The 18462-nt window shown below is 46.9% G+C and overlaps 1 protein-coding gene across 2 annotated transcripts in view; it reads right to left on the reverse strand.

Annotated features, from left to right (window-relative positions):
• The window catches only part of LOC143528232 (arf-GAP with coiled-coil, ANK repeat and PH domain-containing protein 2-like), a 34769-nt gene continuing 16307 nt past the window's right edge, over positions 1 to 18462 (reverse strand). The window contains exons 9-24 of one of the 2 annotated variants that reach the window (XM_077023850.1): positions 17986 to 18060; positions 12559 to 12671; positions 11978 to 12029; positions 11650 to 11750; positions 11425 to 11530; positions 11014 to 11216; positions 10712 to 10781; positions 10363 to 10457; positions 9793 to 9986; positions 9330 to 9431; positions 7051 to 7143; positions 4833 to 5023; positions 4648 to 4757; positions 4176 to 4286; positions 3771 to 3832; positions 1 to 1670 (exon numbers count right to left, since the gene is read on the reverse strand). In XM_077023850.1, coding sequence (XP_076879965.1) covers positions 1591 to 1670; positions 3771 to 3832; positions 4176 to 4286; positions 4648 to 4757; positions 4833 to 5023; positions 7051 to 7143; positions 9330 to 9431; positions 9793 to 9986; positions 10363 to 10457; positions 10712 to 10781; positions 11014 to 11216; positions 11425 to 11530; positions 11650 to 11750; positions 11978 to 12029; positions 12559 to 12671; positions 17986 to 18060 — 1758 coding nt within the window. In that variant the 3' untranslated portion in view covers positions 1 to 1590. The remainder of the gene's footprint in view (positions 1671 to 3770; positions 3833 to 4175; positions 4287 to 4647; positions 4758 to 4832; positions 5024 to 7050; positions 7144 to 9329; positions 9432 to 9792; positions 9987 to 10362; positions 10458 to 10711; positions 10782 to 11013; positions 11217 to 11424; positions 11531 to 11649; positions 11751 to 11977; positions 12030 to 12558; positions 12672 to 17985; positions 18061 to 18462) is intronic. The other variant, XM_077023849.1, reaches the window with a different exon arrangement.

Below are 18462 nucleotides of genomic sequence, written 5' to 3' on the forward strand. Positions count from 1 at the left end.
TGCCAACATAATAGAATGCTTTATAAAAAAAAAATCATACAGAAAATAGTTTCATCATTCAAAAAACATCTGCAGGGAAGATAATTATAATCTCCTTAGAAATCTCATTAAACATGTACATATTAAGTGCAGAGTATTCAATAAAAACAAGTTCAAAACAATCAATAAAAGGACAAGCTTATTAATATATTTCAAGTACCACTATTTCTTACTTAAGAAACGCTTATAGCAAAACATAAGCACACGTATGTACAAATGTACACGCTTTACAACATGTAGGCTAGAAAGAAAACGCATGACGGATACTTGTTCACTTGTGTGCTACGTTTGTCTGCATATAGCAGAGACTTATGTCAGCCTATTACTGCAATAGAAGCCATCAAATCACTGAAACCCAGCTGTCGGGCTCCTCAGATCTTCTCTAACATTTTCAAACTCCATGAGCACCCAATTCATCTGGAGTGGCCAATCAAAAACACCCAGCATTTTAAACCTCATGAATACATGCCTATAAAACCCATTACACATATCTACATACCGCCATATACTTTATATTCAGCATGAAAACCAGCCTGCATATTTGAGAATGAAATTAAATCCATCTCTGTCCACTAGAGGGCAACAGTTCCAGGTCTGGCGGAGCAGGGGCGTCTGCTCAGAGCACCAGTGTGCTTTATACTCAAGCTGCTGGAACAGTGCTAGTCAGCTCCATAACCTGCTGGAGCTCCCAGACCTGCGGAGAGCATGGACAGAGCAGGCTGGAGCACGCACACACACACACGCGCACGCACGCACACACGCGCGCACACACACACACACACACACACACACACACACACACACACACACATATATATATATATATATATATAAGAAAAAAATGAAAAATAAAAACATCAAAAGGTGATGAAACAGGAAATTAGAATTACATTAGAATTAAACCATGATATCATTCTGACCCCCCTATGATACTAAGGCTGTGTATGAGGACTATGGAAAGTCCAGCATGCTGAGTAATGATATTCTGTGAGTGGTGTGAGATGAGTGCCTGTGTGAACTCCCAGAGAAATAAACACACCAACAGCAAAAAGTGCCAAACAGAACAACATATTCAACTCACTAATACGCAATCATAAATACATCGGGTGTCTTAAATGCTTTGTAGAATACGACTATGCTTCGTGTAGTAATATGTAGATATACATGAGACGAACATTCTGCAGTACAACACTGATGATGTATGTGGATCTTCTTAAACAAAGCCCTAGGGCAGAGCAAGACCTAGTGGGACACTGAATAGTGAATCTGACTCTGTTAAATCCCTTTTGGCTCAGTTTAGTAACTGGTTGAAATAATCCAGTTGAGGAGTTAAAAGCATGTCTAATAATCATACAACAGGAGTTGCCTAATGACTTCATGCTTTATCTTTGGTAATCATTTCTGTTCTAAATGCTGGACATGTTAAAACACATCAAAACAATGCACATATAATTAAAGACCATTCTAAAATGAACATTGTGGTGGCGTAGAACACCAGGAGGGTCCCAGCCGGCTTCTGAAAGGTTCACTGTGTCCTCCTTGGGCTTCTGATCAGAAGCGGTGCAATTTATCTGGGTTCTCTGATGCCATCTGGGTGAAGTCTTGGAAAATGTCCTGGTATGTCTCATCTCCTGAGAAGAGGATAAATCAATACAGTTAACCATCACAGGTGACGCCAGCCAGGAGGAGAGAGATTTGCAGTCTCCATGCAAGCGATATCTCCAGGCCAAGAGGCACTGCACTTTGTCCTGGGTGCATGGAGCAGGACACAGCAAGCCAGAATTGAAGGTGGAGAGAGAATCATAGCTGGGCCACCAGAACTCAGCAGACAACCAGCAGGGGGAGAAGGAAGGGGAAAGGTTCTTTGAGGAGGTGAGGAGAACAGAAGCAAGGCCAGCACGAGCATAGAGAAACAAATGTGTTTATTGGTAACTTTGCTCAGATCGCCCCCTGCTGGTGGGGTTTCAACACTACGGCGGAACCTTACATCCATGTTCAGTTCAGAGGAAAACAGAGGAAGAAGAGAAGACTGCGATTTAGAAGAAAAACATGTAATGTTTGTACTGTGGTGTGTATTATAGTGCAGTGTGCATATTAGCATCAGCACAGTGACAGAATGAAAATGTGAAACGTGTTAAAATACAGAAGCACAAGAAACAGCAATGAGCACGAAGCACAGAGAAACATCCACCTCTTAAACCTGAACCCCCAATGTTGAAAACAAAGGAGAGGAAGCAAAAGAAATGTATAGACAGAAGATCCTCCTGTCTACTATTTAAGAGAAATTAGCTGATTGTCCAACTCTGGCACCCTCCTGTGGTTACATCTGGCACTACAAGACACTGCAGTCATTTTAGCACTTACAAACTAAAGCAGAGAACCAAGATGACATCTGTTTATATTACTAAGATTGCTGTTTTCATTATCATTACATACATATACATTTATGTGTCATAAATAGTAGTCTCTGATAAATAAATAAATAAATATATATATATTCAAATATATACAGACATTTCACAAAATGCAAAGTATAGCTATATAGATCATTTGCAATAAAAAATTAAGTTTAAAAAAATATGTAATATAATTGTATAAGACACCATGTGTTATGGTCCTTTTCCTCGACAACAAAACAACTTCAAATGCTCTACATAAAATTGTAGAATTGAACAATTATTTTAAATACTATTATTCACCATTTTTTTATATAACGGATGAAATGTTTTTGAAAAAACCCCTCAAAAATGGCTCAATAAGTCAGTCATGTTGTGTCAGTCTTACGGTATTGGAAATACACAAATTACAATGAAATGCTGGATCAAACAGTTCCTCCAACCACATTATACCAACTTTAAAATCAGATCAGGAATGTATAGTGGCACCATTGACTGCTGACACACTCTTCTGTCATACGCTCACACAGTGCATGTCTACCATATGCACCTACGACACAGGGGAACCTACCTAGTGTAGGCACACGATGTTTCTATTAAAGTAGGTGGGACGTGGAGCATCAGTATGATACAGCCACCTGCCTGACAGAACACAATCAAACACAAGGTGTATTATGTATCTCCACCCACTGCGTAGCTACTACACCAGGCTTGGGATCTGTTCAGCCAGCTTTAAAACCTCTGTTTGATATATTTTTTGTCCTTCAGGTGAGCCACTGCTATGGTTGAAAGACTGAATAAATTGCGCTGAAAAAAATCTCGCCAAATGGCATCCAGCCATGCACAGAATATCACCCGTCCCGTACGGCTCAATCCAAGCCTTACATGCAAGTGAAAAAGTATTAAATAAATACAAATCAAAACACACAGAAACATATTTTAAAAGATTTCCTGCTGTGCTACGACCATGACATCACATGGCCAGTGCTTGCTCGGGTACACCATCAGCCCTCATGGGGGTGGAGCAAACCCTCCATGACTCCACCACCTCAAACATTCAGGGGCATGTTACGAAGCTCCCCGTTTGGGCGTGTACCTGGCTGCTGTATGAAAAACCCCACACAAAGTCTGACTGGCAGTTTGATGGGAATAAAGAAGAAGGGAATGTATCTCACTACAAAGAGATACGCTGCCTCAACACCTACGAGCTACTCCTAGAACACCTAATGTGGGCTTTGCAGGCTACATGTTAGACCTCGCCGAGCTGTAGGCTAATGAACTCTTCTATACATCTCCTGTACTGCATCTCAGTGGGGCTGTTGGAGGAGTATTGACCTGTGGGGTTGTAGGGGCCCTCCGACTCCCTCATCTCCTCATTCATCTTGGCTAGCCGCAGCCTGTGAGCAGCACACACACACACACACACACACACACACACACACACACACACACACACACACACACACACGCACACGCGCGCGCGCGCGCACACACACACACACACACACACACACACACACACACACACACACACACACACACACACACACACACACACACACACACATGTAAATGTTACGCTGCCATCTTTTAAATTAAACAGGACTGTTGTTCTAAAAACAGCAAGCGCATGTCAGAAACCGTGGCTGAATGAAGCAGCTCTCTTGGAGTGTGATGATGATGTTTAACAACAAAAATGTTGTTTATCAACTAAATGTGACGGGCACCAGGGTGACTCACAGCGTCACGATGTCTGCGTTAGCTGCCTCCACGGCGATTGACAACGGCGTTTTGTCCTCGATATCGGATGCGTTCTGATTGGCTCCACGCTTCAGGAATAAACACACTTGTCTACGGACAGAAAAGCATTACCTGGTCACTGAAAACCTGAGTGAAACCTGTAAAATCACAGTTCACTCTTCAGTTCCTTTGCGCAGGACTGAAAAAAGCCAGAAGAGCACACGTTCATGCCCATAAACAGGACAACAGCGGGCGCGGCAACATGCGGGTTACACCTGATATGACTGAGGAACGCTTGTGTACACACTATACTTGTTCCCTTAGAAACATGACACATCTTTATAAGATTTGCTGCAATGGTTCACGGATACAGCACATTTCCCTGATGTTACTGATAAATGTGTCCAAGGGCGTTAGCAGGAATTCGCCGCTGTGTGAGGGGGGACGGTGAGGATGTGGGGGTTGTGCTCACCCTGTGTGGCCCAGGATGGTGGCGTGGTGAAGGGGTCCTCTGCCCTGGCTGTCTTGCTGGTTTACGCTGGCTGAATTTTGAAGTAGGAACTCACATGTGACCAGAGAGCCCTGAAAACAGACACGGGTCATTCGTCTAATCCTGTTTATCAAACCTCAGTGTTTTTGACATGTAGGCCCGCTCACCCCCTGCACGGCCATTATGAGTGGCGTCTTCTTCTCCTCCTCCGTGTTGATCCAGTTGACCTCGGCGCCGTGCGCCAGCGCCTCGGCCATGTCCGGCAGGCTGCGGGTGAAAGACGCCCAGTACAGCTGCAGGCCGGGGCAGTAGTGCTTCGGCTCGGAGAACATCACCACCTCTTTACTGCTACACGCCTCTGCAACCACACACACACACACACAAACACACACACACACACACACACACACACACACACACACACACACACACACACACACACACACACACACGACAGGTCAGGAGGATACAACAGAGCTCAGTTTGAGCTGCTTACAAATGGAAATTGAACACAAACTATTTTTGGTTGAGTTGAAGGTTGATTCTAAAGCGGGGTTTCCCACCGCAGACCTCAGGGGCGCCCACACTGCCGAGGGTTTGGCTCCCAGTGCAGCCCATTACTTGAGACAGCAACAATGTAGAATCCCCACAGACTGGGCGGGCATCACATTCACTGAGTGTTCTTATCAGACCCTCCAGAAAGTCGCGATGTTGCGATTTGCAACTTCAACGCAACTTCAAGCAAACCCCGCGAATTCAGGGCGGTGTTGCAACTTCAGCCAATCACCGCAACTTTCCCGCAAATTTGACCAATCACTGATGTCGTATTGATGTGACGTCGACAAACTCCCGCCTTACTTCCGTATATACGTTCAAGAGGAGCAGACTGAAAGCAGCATGAGCGACGAAAATAACGGCAAAAAGATCGGGGAAAAGCAGTATCCCAGTACACTACATGAAAGCGGGGATAAACTGTCCAGATCCGACCCGCGAATTGATTATCTATGGCCCCCTGGATGATATTTAATTACTATTAGAACCGGCCCGCAGGCCACAGCCGCCCGATGGTGTTTTGCACGCACAAACACTACATTCCCCACAATGCAACGGTAGCCCGCGAAGTCACTGCAGCGCACGCAAGTGGCGAGGGTCTGAGATAAAGTTTATAAGTTTAAACTTTAAACTGAGATAAAGTTTATTTATCTCTGATCCATATCTATGAGTTACTAGTTCGCTCTGGCGCCAACCACTGGCGATCGATCTCGATATAATACTTAATTTGTGTCCATTTTACAGGCCGCCTGGTAACAACTTACGTTCGCTAACCCCCCCCACCCCCCCCGTCAAAAATTAACGTTCGCCACCCCCTCCAGGTTCAAATCTCACTTCAAGCGATCTTGAAAAGTTGGCAACCCTGAATAAATAGGTAAATAGATAATTAAAGTGTACTACTAAATAGAGGAAACCATACAACATTTACTCCAGGGGTGCTCATTACGTCGATCGCGATCGACCGGTCGATCGCGAAGGAACTGTCGGTCGATCGCGAAGGAATGTGCGTAGATCGCGCCACATAAAATAGTAGTAGATGAATCGCACATCTGCACTGACGGTTGTATTTTGATTGACATTCACGGCAGCCAATCTGCAATCCACTCAACAAATTACGTGTGTGTGGGGGGGGTGACATTCAGATTGTTGGGGAGTGTGTGTGTGTGTGGGGGGGGGGGGGGGGTGACGTTCAGGTTGTTGGGGAGTGTGTGTGTGTGTGTGGGGGGGGGTGACGTTCAGGTTGTTGGGGAGTGTGTGTATGTGTGGGGGGGGGGTGACGTTCAGGTTGTTGGGGAGTGTGTGTGTGTGTGTGTGTGGGGGGGGGGGGGGGGTGACGTTCAGGTTGTTGGGGAGTGTGTGTGTGTGTGGGGGGGGTGACATTCAGGTTGTTGGGGGGTGTGTGTGTGTGTGTGTGTGGGGGGGGGCTGACCTATGTCGTTCAGGTTGTTGGGGTGTGTGTGTGTGTGTGGGGGGGGAGGGGGGTGACGTTCAGGTTGTTGGGGAGTGTGTGTGTGTGTGGGGGGGGTGACATTCAGGTTGTTGGGGAGTGTGTGTGTGTGTGTGTGTGTGTGGGGGGGGGCTGACCTGTGTCGTTCAGGTTGTTGGGGTGTGTGTGTGTGTGTGTGGGGGGGGGGGGGTGACGTTCAGGTTGTTGGGGAGTGTGTGTGTGTGTGGGGGGGGGGGGGTGACGTTCAGGTTGTTGGGGAGGGTGTGTGTGTGGGGGGGGCTGACCTGTGTCGTTCAGGTTGTTGGGGAGTGTGTGTGTGGGGGGCTGACCTGTGTCGTTCAGGTTGTTGGGGAGTGTGTGTGTGTGTGGGGGGGGGGGGGGCTGACCTGTGTCGTTCAGGCTGTTGCTGGATAAGCTCCTCACCAGACCTTCTCTGCTCCCTCCAGGACTGTTCAGGATTCCACTGTCTGCACTCTTTTCTGTGAAAAACACAAACTCACCTTACTGAATGTTCTTCAACACACACACACACACACACATGTCTCAGGAGGAACTGAATGACAAATAACTACACATGACCATTTGTTTTAGGACAAATTAAAGATGGCACTGATCAAATTACAGATACCACCTGAGACCATGTATCGGACTTGAATTGTTATCTCCTTTCTACCGAGAGCCTTTAAACTCATTTTTTATACTGTTCACCACCATGGACCTGTGACCAGTGATCATTTATTAGTACATTAATTAAAAATAGAAAAAAGCACAGGACGTTCATGGTAGGGATGTCCCGATCCAGATTTTTGAACCAGGGTATCTGCACATTTTTAAATCTCAAATTCAATGACTTTTAAGACCTTTTCAATACCTCTCACAAGAAAAAATAATACTATTACTGGGGATGCAGGTGTGTTCCACATCGTTGACGGGGGGGGGGGGGTGTTGGCGAACTAAAATTGTTGACGTTGTTGAGGCCGTATACTCCAACGCTAGGAATCTAGCACTAGGACCCTGGAGCGGTTATTTTCTGCATGGTCCTAGCGCTAGATTCGGCAAAGTTCACATCGCGCCAGAACAACTGAAATAATTTAATGCCTCTCCTCATAAAATTCCAGACATTTTAAGACATTTTTAGGCCTTGAATATGGAAAACTAAATTGAAGACATTTTAAGACTTTTTAAGGACCCGCGGGTACCCTGTGAACTTCCGATCCGATACCGATTATTATTTGCACTTCCGATCCGATACCGATATCGGCCGATACCGATACCGGCCTATCCGAGCATGTATTAAAGTTTAAAGTTATTTAGCCAACTTACTTTGTTGTCAAACTCATGTTGAAAAGTGTTTTATTCTTGATAACAAGTAGCCAGCTGAATTAGGTGTGTTTGAATAATACACAGTGGTTGGTAAGGAGAAACTGACCTGTTTATTTAGCAATTAATAAACTCAAAATAGACAAAATATTAAATAACAAACAGAAATAGCATCAGTAAACCAAGGATTAAAAAGCCACAAGTGCAAATAATATTGTAAATTATATTTAAAAAGCAAAACACACAACCTGAGTGGAAAATAGTCTATTAACAAATAGTCTATTAACATTAACATCCATCAGTGCTCTTGACCAAGTGTAAACCAAAACTTAAAAAAAATCCGTGCACATATCGTAAACTAAAAGCAAAATGCCTTCTACTCCACACTTTGCTGCTCCATCCCCATCTATACACTCCCTTCAATTCAAACGTTTCTGCCAGTGTTAGTTGTGTATGACCTTTCTTTTTGTCTTCGGTTTTCTTTAGAAACTCGTCATGTTGTTTATGGTGGTATTTCGCTAAATGCTTGATTAGATTGGTTGTATTAAAAGTTCTTACAGCTTTACCACCACGCTTGACTTTGCTGTGGCATATGTTGCACTCTAAATCTTCATCTTTGTCGTCCTTTAAGGTAAAATAATCCCACACAACTGACATTTTAACTTCAAATTTACACGGCGGTCCTAATGGTTAGGAGATGCCACTGAGCTAAATTGGGGAGACTATGCTCGTGTGCTGATGGTGTGCTGGAAAATGCGGACCGGATTTTACTCTCACTGGCAAAACCACAGCAAAAACTGGAATGGATTATCTAAATGGGGAAAACCCGGATCGGGAGTCTGGATCGGCATTTTCTCGTGCCTGCCGATCTGATACCGATACGCATTTTTTGCTAATATCGGATTGGGACAACCCTAGTTCATGGTCAGGGAAATAAGGAAGAGCGTCATGGGTGTCGTGTGTCATGGGTATTATAGCAATTTACTAAGAATTTCAATTGCAATTTGCAGGTGCAGGTGCAACAAATATCACCTCACTAAGAGACACATGATGGAATGTTCTAGAATTAATTATACTTATTTAATTATATCTGTCATATCAATGCATGATAGATGTAAAACCAATGAGGAAACATCAAAATACATGTCCTCAAACAAAACAACTAACCAACCACCAAATGCAAAAATAAGTTTAAAAAGTGAAAAGAAACATTGAATTAGAAGCAAGATTAGGTGCAAAAGCTCAGTTGGCAGCAGAATGGGGCGGGGTCAGCCTGGCTCCGCCCAGCCTGGCTCCGCCCCCTGCCCCCAGTGTGCTGAGAGCTGGGACACAGAGCTGTACTTACTACTGCGCAGCCTGCCAGACGTGTCAAAGTAGGAGAAGAGAGAGTCTAGTTCATCAGCACAGAAGAGAGACTCACGCCAGGCCTCCTCAAAACCACTCGCTGCTGCGCAGAGGCCAGGGGTCAGAGAGCAGAGAGCAGGGGTCAGAGAGCATAGAGCAGGGGGCGGGGTAGAGAGCAGGGGGTGGGGTAGGGAGCAGGGGGTCAAGTAGGGAGCAGGGGGTGGGGTAGGGAGCAGGGGGTCAGGCAGGAAGCAGGGGGTCAGGAAGGGGTTAGTCAGGACCCACACGGGAGGCCAGAGAGCAGAGCGAATAAAAATGGCAAGAGAGCAATCAGAGAGAAAGCAGAATTGTCAGAAAGATCAGAGCGTAACGCAGCAGGAAGAGACCGTGGAGACCAGCAGCGTGTAGCGGACAGAGCAGCCGAGGCGTCGAGCCACCACACAGGAACCTGCAGCAGAACCCACCTGAGGCGCTGGAGGCCGGCCGGGCTTTGGGTGTGGGTGGCGGTGCTCTGGGTGGATGGGGCTCGGAGGAAAGGCTCAGGCGTTTGCCCTGTTTGCACAAGGCCAACACTTTCAGCTTCAGCTCTTCGTCCGACGGCCTTCGGATGAAGCGCCGGTCCACGTACTTGGCTCGGATGTACGCCTCCACCTCCTGCCTGGAACCCAGACGGAGGAACAGGCCACCTGACGGTCATCCAACCGCACCAGCTCTGGGTGTAGTTACAGGCTACGTGGTCCTGAGCTGCTGATGCATGTGGGTGAGGATGTGTGTGCATACCTGGTGTGTCCCGCTGTAGCGAGTGTGTGTATTTGTTCATGTGCACTGTATTTAAATAACCTGCCTTGCAACAGGGGGTGCTGGACTGGACTGTGTATATGTAGCTGGAGTTTCCAGGCAGTGGTGCACAAATGTGCTTGCTATACTGTGTACGTGCATGTGTAACTGGTTTTCCTGGCTACAAAATGTGTGCGTTTGTATGTACCAGGGTTCTCCTGGCTACAGGGTGTGTGTGTGTGTGTGTGTGTGTGTACCTGGGGTCCCCTGGCTGAGGTTTCCTAGCCTCTAGCTCTTCTCTCCGAGCCTCATAGATTTGGTTTATGACTCCATTTCCCAGCTCACACATCAACTGCACACACACAAAATCCAAAAAATCCTGATAACCAAACCTCTACAAGCCACTACTACCCCACACAGATGAGCAAAGCTCTACTACCCCACACGAATACAGATGAGCAAAGCTCTACTACCCCACACAGATGAGCAAAGCTCTATTACCCCAAATACAGATGAGAAAAGCTCTATTACCCCACACAAATACAGATGAGCATAACCCACAGCTCAGATTAGGGTTTCTGTGGGAATCTGCTTCTTTGCTCTCACCTTTAGCAATTCAGGTTCCCATGTGTCCAGCGTCAGTGATCTGACCTTGGAGAAGTGAACTCCCAGACTCCTGAGCAGAGACGTGCGTAGCACATTTACAACACTCCTAATGCTACAGTCACAATCACAAAACAGCTGCCTTATGGCTCGTATGGGTTATAATGTACATACTCGTATATCAACATCATGTCATGTGAAAAGTCTCTGAAAGGGGAAACACTGATTTTTGCACACGCTCAGAGAACGCCTCTGTCGTGTTAGCTTGAGTGTGGTGTCATGAAGCTACTGCAGTGCTCCTGTACCTGTGGATGCCTGAGCACTGGATGCAGAGGGTGATGCCCAGGTTGATGCTGGCCCACTTCGGCTCGGCCTGTCCACAGTCACAGCAGGTGCCGTTACCCGCGATGGCCATCACCTTCTGCAAGGCACTGTCCCCTTTCAGGGTCTTCTCCCTGGGCTCCGAGTCCAGACTGACCGTGGATGGAGACGACTTCCTGTCTAGTTTCTGTCAAAGGCATTAACGTCTTATCTCCACCTCTTTGAGACTGATGGAGTATTGAATGCCTCTTTAAAATGTCATCATTAACTATTAATCGCTAAGCTAGGGTTTTGTTGTTGTATGCACATGTACTTACATGAACGTAACAAGCACAGAGCAAAAAGCATATGCTTATCTCACGGCAATAGTGACATGAACAGTGAACTGTAGTCACCTCTGCATCATCAGATCTGTCTCTGAAGGCCGTGGCAATGCTGTTCTGTACAGCTCTGATCCACGCCTGTCTCAGCTTCTCTGAATCAGCCTGCATCATACAGCTCCTGCACACACACACACACACACACACATGCACACACCATAACGGTTAGCGTGGACCATCTTCAGAACATGTCAGTATAACGCATGCTGTAACACACACAGCTGTTGTGGGGTCACTCACTTCGTTGGGGAAACCACCTCAAAACAGAAGCGGCGCTCGATGTCCTCACAGTGCTTGACTGTGCACAGGCGGAGGTCTTCCACCACCACGGTGGGGTTATCCTGGGGAAGAACGCCGTCAGCACCACCTCCCACAGCACACAAATCACCACACCCCGAAGATAAACCCATCCACCGTGTATATACCTTTGAAGAGTACTAAAGACACTACGCTGTATCCAATATCAAAATGAACTCCCCTCTCCTCCCCTTCTAAGTCTGTTAAAACCTACTTAGGACACACTCAGCACAAACACTTCATTTTAGATTGGAACAAGCACGAGACTAACCTTAAACTTCTTCTGGTAAACAAGCTGATTGTTCTGAATGGAAAACCAACGCCTGTGAAGACAAACGCACACAGGTCAGGAAAAGGACATGGAGTATTTCAGTAGTGTAAGGTTGCTTCCGGGAGCTTATGGTGAAATTTTGTCAAATTATTAGTTCGCAGACCAATAAATAATTTAAATAAATAACTGAACCTGATACCTGAACTGGTATCGCATTATATATAAAGATAAATTCTTTGTTCGGAGGCACATCAGCTGTGCTGTGTGAGCACTGCACACGTGAACAACTCCAGCAGTTCCCGCACGCCACAGCTGAGAGCAGAAACAGCCATAGAGGACGGGCTGGAGGCGCCCTCTAGGGGCCAAGTGGTGAACTACATCACCGCTAAGGAGGTAGGACAAACTGATACTAAACAACTGATACATTTGATTCCTCATTGCTAAACCCAGACAAAGAAGTTTGGACTTAAGTGCTTATTATCATCCCTTGCTCTACCGTTCGTATTTTACAGTAATGCCTTTCAGGAACACTCTTCAGTAATGCCTTTCAGCAATGCTTTCAGGGAATGCTGTTCACTGACCTGTTCCATGTTTTAAAGGCGTTGCTGGCCCTCTTGAACAGGTATCCCTCCATGACAATTCCACTATCTGTGTCCACATTGTACTCCAGCTTGGTGTCGTCATTCGAATAATCCTGAGAAGACAAGAGAGCACACGTCTGACAGACGCACCAAGACGCACACAAGTGTCTGCATTAAAGGGGCACCGTGGGACGGAGGTCTCCTCTCATGATGAAAGCAATGAGCGTTCAACACAGAAAGATGGCACTATAATGATGGACAGTGAGAACCCCGTGGAACATTAGGTAAATGCTTCAATAACACTAAATACCAATACAGGAACGAGCAAACATGCTGGTGTACTGACTAAGCCATGACACGGCAAATATCATAGAAACAAACACTATTGAAGCACTATTGCGCTTTTTCAACACTACAGATACAAACTTCGCATAACTTACAGCTTCAACCTGCGCAGAAGGCCTCCGCTGTGAGAATGAAGCATAATACAGAGCAGAGCAGATAAAGCTGCTTCCTCCAGCAGGACACCAGCAGAGCTAGAGCCACTTGAGCTGGAGAACATCATAAGATAAACAAGCACAACCAGCTAAGAGACGCATGCGTTTCCAAGATGACATTACTAACTCACACTGCCGGAGAAGGAGCTGGCCCCAGTCTCAGTGAGACAGCACGCTGCTTCAGAAGTGTAACAGCAAAGCCTGGAGCTGATTAATAACCCGAGTAAAACCACAGAGCAGTCAGTCTGCAAGGCTTCTCAGCAAAAAGTATGTGAGCTAAACATGGAGACGCAAGTGCCATCAGCAGTAATGTGATTTTTATTTTTTTTACATGCAGACAGGTGTGCGCCGGGCTGCTTTACATCACTCCTGTTTCCTGTATATGTTACTGGAGGACAGCCCAGCCCAGGAAGAGGTGTCCTTCTCATGGTTCCTCCCGGTAACACGACCACCGTCATTAGATCCTCTGCTTTTGTTCGCTTTTGTTTCCGCCGTTTTTTTTCGTTTTTCTAGAAGCTTCACATTCCTGATGGCCAAGCAGGACACCAGATAGGAGACATGACTGAAGATGTGGTCATTTACAGCCTGGCCCTCTGCAGGGCCATCAGAGAAAAACATCTCAGCATGTATACAACAAACTGGCATTTACCAGTCAGCTCAGTTCTGGGCAAGATAAACTCCAATGATGTTGGACTTTAAAAGCCCAAGTTTATCTGGACATCAGAATCAGTATTTCTTCACCTGGCTCATCGAATGGTTCCCCAAAGCCAGAACTATTTGAGAAGGTACAGTGGTAATGAGATCTGCACAGCAATGTTGAGCAACCTCAAACCTATCAAAGCCAGCTATAGTTAGACCACCTAAACTACACAAGTAGGGGTGGCTGAAGGAACACACGTCTGCACAGCGTGATCAGAGAGACCACAGGACAGCTCCACGCCCCGGAGCGGAACGTTTCTGCGGCATTTTAAGAGTTTATAGTCACGTTTGAAAAGCTTGCTGGTTGGGTACAGTTCTGTCTCCCAGTGACATAGCGTTGCTGCTTTAACAAGCTAAAAGGATCATGGCCAGTGTCAGACACTAGTTTACGTAAATAAATACGACCCAGAAGTCCCAGCAGTACCAGCGCAGCTCCACAAGGACAACGCTGGTGGTGCAGGGGCCCTTTCAAAGCGGAGAATGAGGAGGATGAAGCAGCTCTGGCCATTACGTATAGCCAGATTCAGTTTCTCCCTCTTGTTAACCTGAGAAACCAGGAGAAGCTGCCAGCTCGCTCATCTGCCCTCTTCACCATGACGCATGGCAGTTCAGGCAGACTGGGCTATTTTTGGGGTGGCAGAATCCCGGTTGGGGTCAAGTCCAGAGTCCCGGGCTGAGTTGGTCACCCATGTCGGACATGCTCCCACTGTGTGTTCTGTGCTTTACACTATCCACAGAGTATACGGACACAATCATGACAAAACACGCATAACCCTTTTTACTATAATTAGAGCATGTGGGTGGATGCTTAATTTAGCCCCCAGCCATTCTCTGATGTCTGTGTTCAAGAGCTAACTTAACACTCACACACAGACGCTATGGATCATACTACGGTTCAATGAACGCAAAGCAATGGGAACCATTTCAAAATAGATGGTCTGATTCAGCCACACACGTGGAGTCAGAGGGTCATGACAAGTGAGGCAGACATTAGATGAGACGAAGGAACTAAAGTACACATAAAGGTGCAATGAGGGCCACGTTCAGACGTGAACCTCCACGCACAAAAGCATCTGACGTCAGTGTCAGGAAAGGCGTCACACTCCTGCAAGTCACAACGGCAAAACGAAGAAGGCTTCAGCTCGAGAAAGATGCTACATGTCCTTCTGGAGTGGTGCCACACACACACACACACACACACACACACACACACACACAGCTGTTATCCACACTCTCGGGAGGATTGAGAACATCTAAACGAACCAAATGAACGAACAAACAAAACAAACCAACAATAATCTTCCACTAGATACCCAGATACGAATTACTCTTACCAGATACCACACATAATGAAAGCGGCTGAAGATCTTCATGTCGGACAGATGATGGTTTTGAGTGTGTCAGCAGTGATGCTGCATGTAACCTCCAAACATCACAGTAGCAGTCCTGACTCTGACCCTCTCTTCTGTCCCCGAGTGTGTGTAGCAGTGTGAGCGGCGTTACGTCCGAGCGTGTTCCCGTCAGAGCACGCTCACTCGCTGGCCAAGCAGGCTCCGCCCCCTACACAAAGGTCACCTGTGCCCATGCGCACAGTGAATAAATGTGCTAGCTGTAGCTAGCGGGCTAGGATAACAGCCCTCAGAGGACACGATCTGGTGTATTAAACATTTACGGTGTGTGTGTGTGCATGACCAGCGCGGTCTCTGGCGCTGGCTGCTGGGAGCCGTCTGCCCTCAGTCTGGCCAGCCAGCAGAGGTGAGAAGGTCTGTTAGCCACAGGAGTATTATCCCACGCTGGGCCTGTGTGTGTGTGTTAATGCACTCAGTCCTGCCAGTCAGCATTACATCCATTACTCAGCACATCTTCGAAACAGCACAGGTAATAAAACATCTAAAAGGCTGCAATGTCATGCAAATACCAAATCATCCTTGTCCAAAACTGTGGTTAATACTTGTGGGTGAATCAGGAAGGTGTATCCGGTTTCACCGATTCCCTCCAGCATCACCGGAAAGACAAGAGTAACTATACACCACGCATGACACAGGCACACATGACACTATACACAGGCCCTCGCAGTCACCATCAGCACGTTTGCAGTCATGACCTCACCAGTCATTACACACGTGCCTAATGCCATATCCCACGCCTCAGTCACCTCCAGACACACAGCGCGGCACCCTGGCCCCTTCAGGACAGCAGGCCTTCAGCGGGCCAGAACTGGCACACACACACACGGCACACACACGGCAAGGAGAGGGGAGAAAAACTCACCTGCAGGGAAGCCTTGGGATGAGCAGAGAGAGAAGGAGAGAGAGCAGGATTGTAATGCTGATACACAACAGCAGGAGGGGGGTGGAGACAGACGGAGAGAGGGAGAGAGGGAGGGTGAACGAAACATAAAAATAGCTCACTGGGGCACGGGGGGAGTAGAAAGAAGCATCACTCTGAACTGTGGGACTCAAGGACAGAGCGGAGGTTTGGGCCAACCGGGCAGAACCACCTGTGCCAGCTCTTAATGTGAACTAATGAACTGCTGGGAGCTTGAAGAGTAACGAGTGTGTGTGGAATGCAGCAGTCAGAGATATGCACACACAGACGGGCGCGCAAATCCAAGCGCGCGCGCACACACACACACACACACACACACACACACACACACACAGAGACTCTCTTCTTTGCCCTCATCAACATAATAGCTCTTATAGTACATGCAGGCCAAAGCAACTTCCTGTGAGGCATGGAATGTTATCAGCTGTGCCAAGAGCGCCAGCAGAGACCACTGGAACTCACACACACACACACACACACACACACACACACACACACACACACACACACACACACACACACACACACACACACACACACACACACACACACACACACACACACACACACACACACACACACACACACACACACACACCCCAACCCTGCATGCTTATGAGATGTGATCAATGCACTGTATTTGTTAGCTAGTATCTGAGCATGGAGTTAAGCCTCAGTCAGAAGTGAATATCTCTTCCAGAACAATCGAGTGTGGGAGTGCACGGCCATGTAAGTGCACGTGTGTGTGAATGTAGGAGTGCACGAGTGTGTGAATGTAGGAGTGCACGAGTGTGGAAGTGCACGTGTGTTAGTGCAGTAGTGCACGAGTGTGAAAGTGCAAAGTCTGTTTGAGTGCTGGAGTGCAAAGTGTGTTAGTGCACAAGTGTGAAAGTGCATGTGTGTGTCAGCGTGGGAGTGCACGAGTGTGAAGTTCTGGGAGTAGCGTGGAGACTGTCAAGGGTAAACAGGGACAGAATTCTGCAAGAATAACAACAAACACAGCCAGAGAGAGAAAGATAGAGAGCCAGAGTCCATGTGAGTGAGTGTGTGTGTGAGTGAGTAAGTGTGATTGAGTGAGTGTGTGTGTTGTTCTTTTGATTCATCAATGGAAGAGATTTACTGTTCAAAAACCTGCTACATGTACAATCACTTGTGGGTATAAAGATATTTAAGTTGTGTATTTGGTTGTCTTGGTCATATACACAGTTAGGTCATAATGGTGTTTAACCAGACAGCAGCTGAGTCCAGTCATGAGCTGTAGGACCTTTCCACAATCACTGTACAGCCAACCCAGCAAAAGCTGTATTTGTGTGTGTGTGTGTGTGTGTGTGTGTGTGTGTGTGTCTGTGTGTGGAGGGAGGGCCAGATGATGAAGAGGAAGGCTCATACCTTCTGTTGAATGGTGGAGTGTGTGTGTGTGTGTGTGTGTGTGTGTGTGTGTGTGTGTGTGTGTGTGTGTGTGCGTGTGTGTGTGTACCTTCTGTTGAATGGTGGAGTGTGTGTGTGTGTGTGTGTGTGTGTGTGTGTGTGTGTGTGTGTGTGTGTGTGTGTGTGTGTGTGTGCGTGTGTGTGTACCTTCTGTTGAATGGTGGAGTGTGTGTGTGTGTGTGTGTGTGTGTGTGTGTGTGTGCGTGCGTGTACATTCTGTTGAATGGTGGAGTGTGTGTGTGTGTACCTTCTGTTGAATGGTGGAGTGTGTGTGTGTGTGTACCTTCTGCTGAATGGTAGAGTGTGTGTGTGTGTGTGTGTGTGTACCTTCTGCTGAATGGTGGAGTGTGTGTGTGTGTGTGTACCTTCTGCTGAATGGTGGAGTGTGTGTGTGTGTGTGTGTGTGTGTGTGTACCTTCTGCTGAATGGTGGAGTGTGTGTGTGTGTGTGTGTGTGTGTGTGTGTGTGTGTGTACCTTCTGTTGAATGGTGGAGTGCTTCATTTCCATATCCCGCTTTTCCTTGGCTGCATCCACCACCAACTGGTCTAGCTGAAATACACACATCTCTGATCAGAACCGATCATGTCATTTGGTGTGTGTGTGTGTGTGTGTGTGTGTGAGAGAGAGAGAGAAACAGGCAAAGAGAGGCCTAGAAAGAATGTGACTGACGTGACCTTTGACCTTTTGAGGGCTTCATATCTATAAAACTCAGTTTCACAACTGTGCAATAGTGGGTGAAGACAAACTCACCAAAGATCAAAGAAGCATTTAATCTGCATCACTTGCTACAGTTTCTAAAACAATGAAATATCAGCACGCTGGAGAGCTGGACCTGACAGCCGGGCTCCGTTCAGCTGATTAAGAGCACCTAGCAGTGGTCAGTTTCAAAAAACAAGGTGGTCATTGACAACAGCCTGCAAGAACGAGTGGCTACACTAGCTAAGAGTTCAT

Source organism: Brachyhypopomus gauderio, chromosome 12, assembly GCF_052324685.1.
Source record: "Brachyhypopomus gauderio isolate BG-103 chromosome 12, BGAUD_0.2, whole genome shotgun sequence".
Classification (NCBI taxonomy): Eukaryota; Metazoa; Chordata; class Actinopteri; order Gymnotiformes; family Hypopomidae; genus Brachyhypopomus; species Brachyhypopomus gauderio.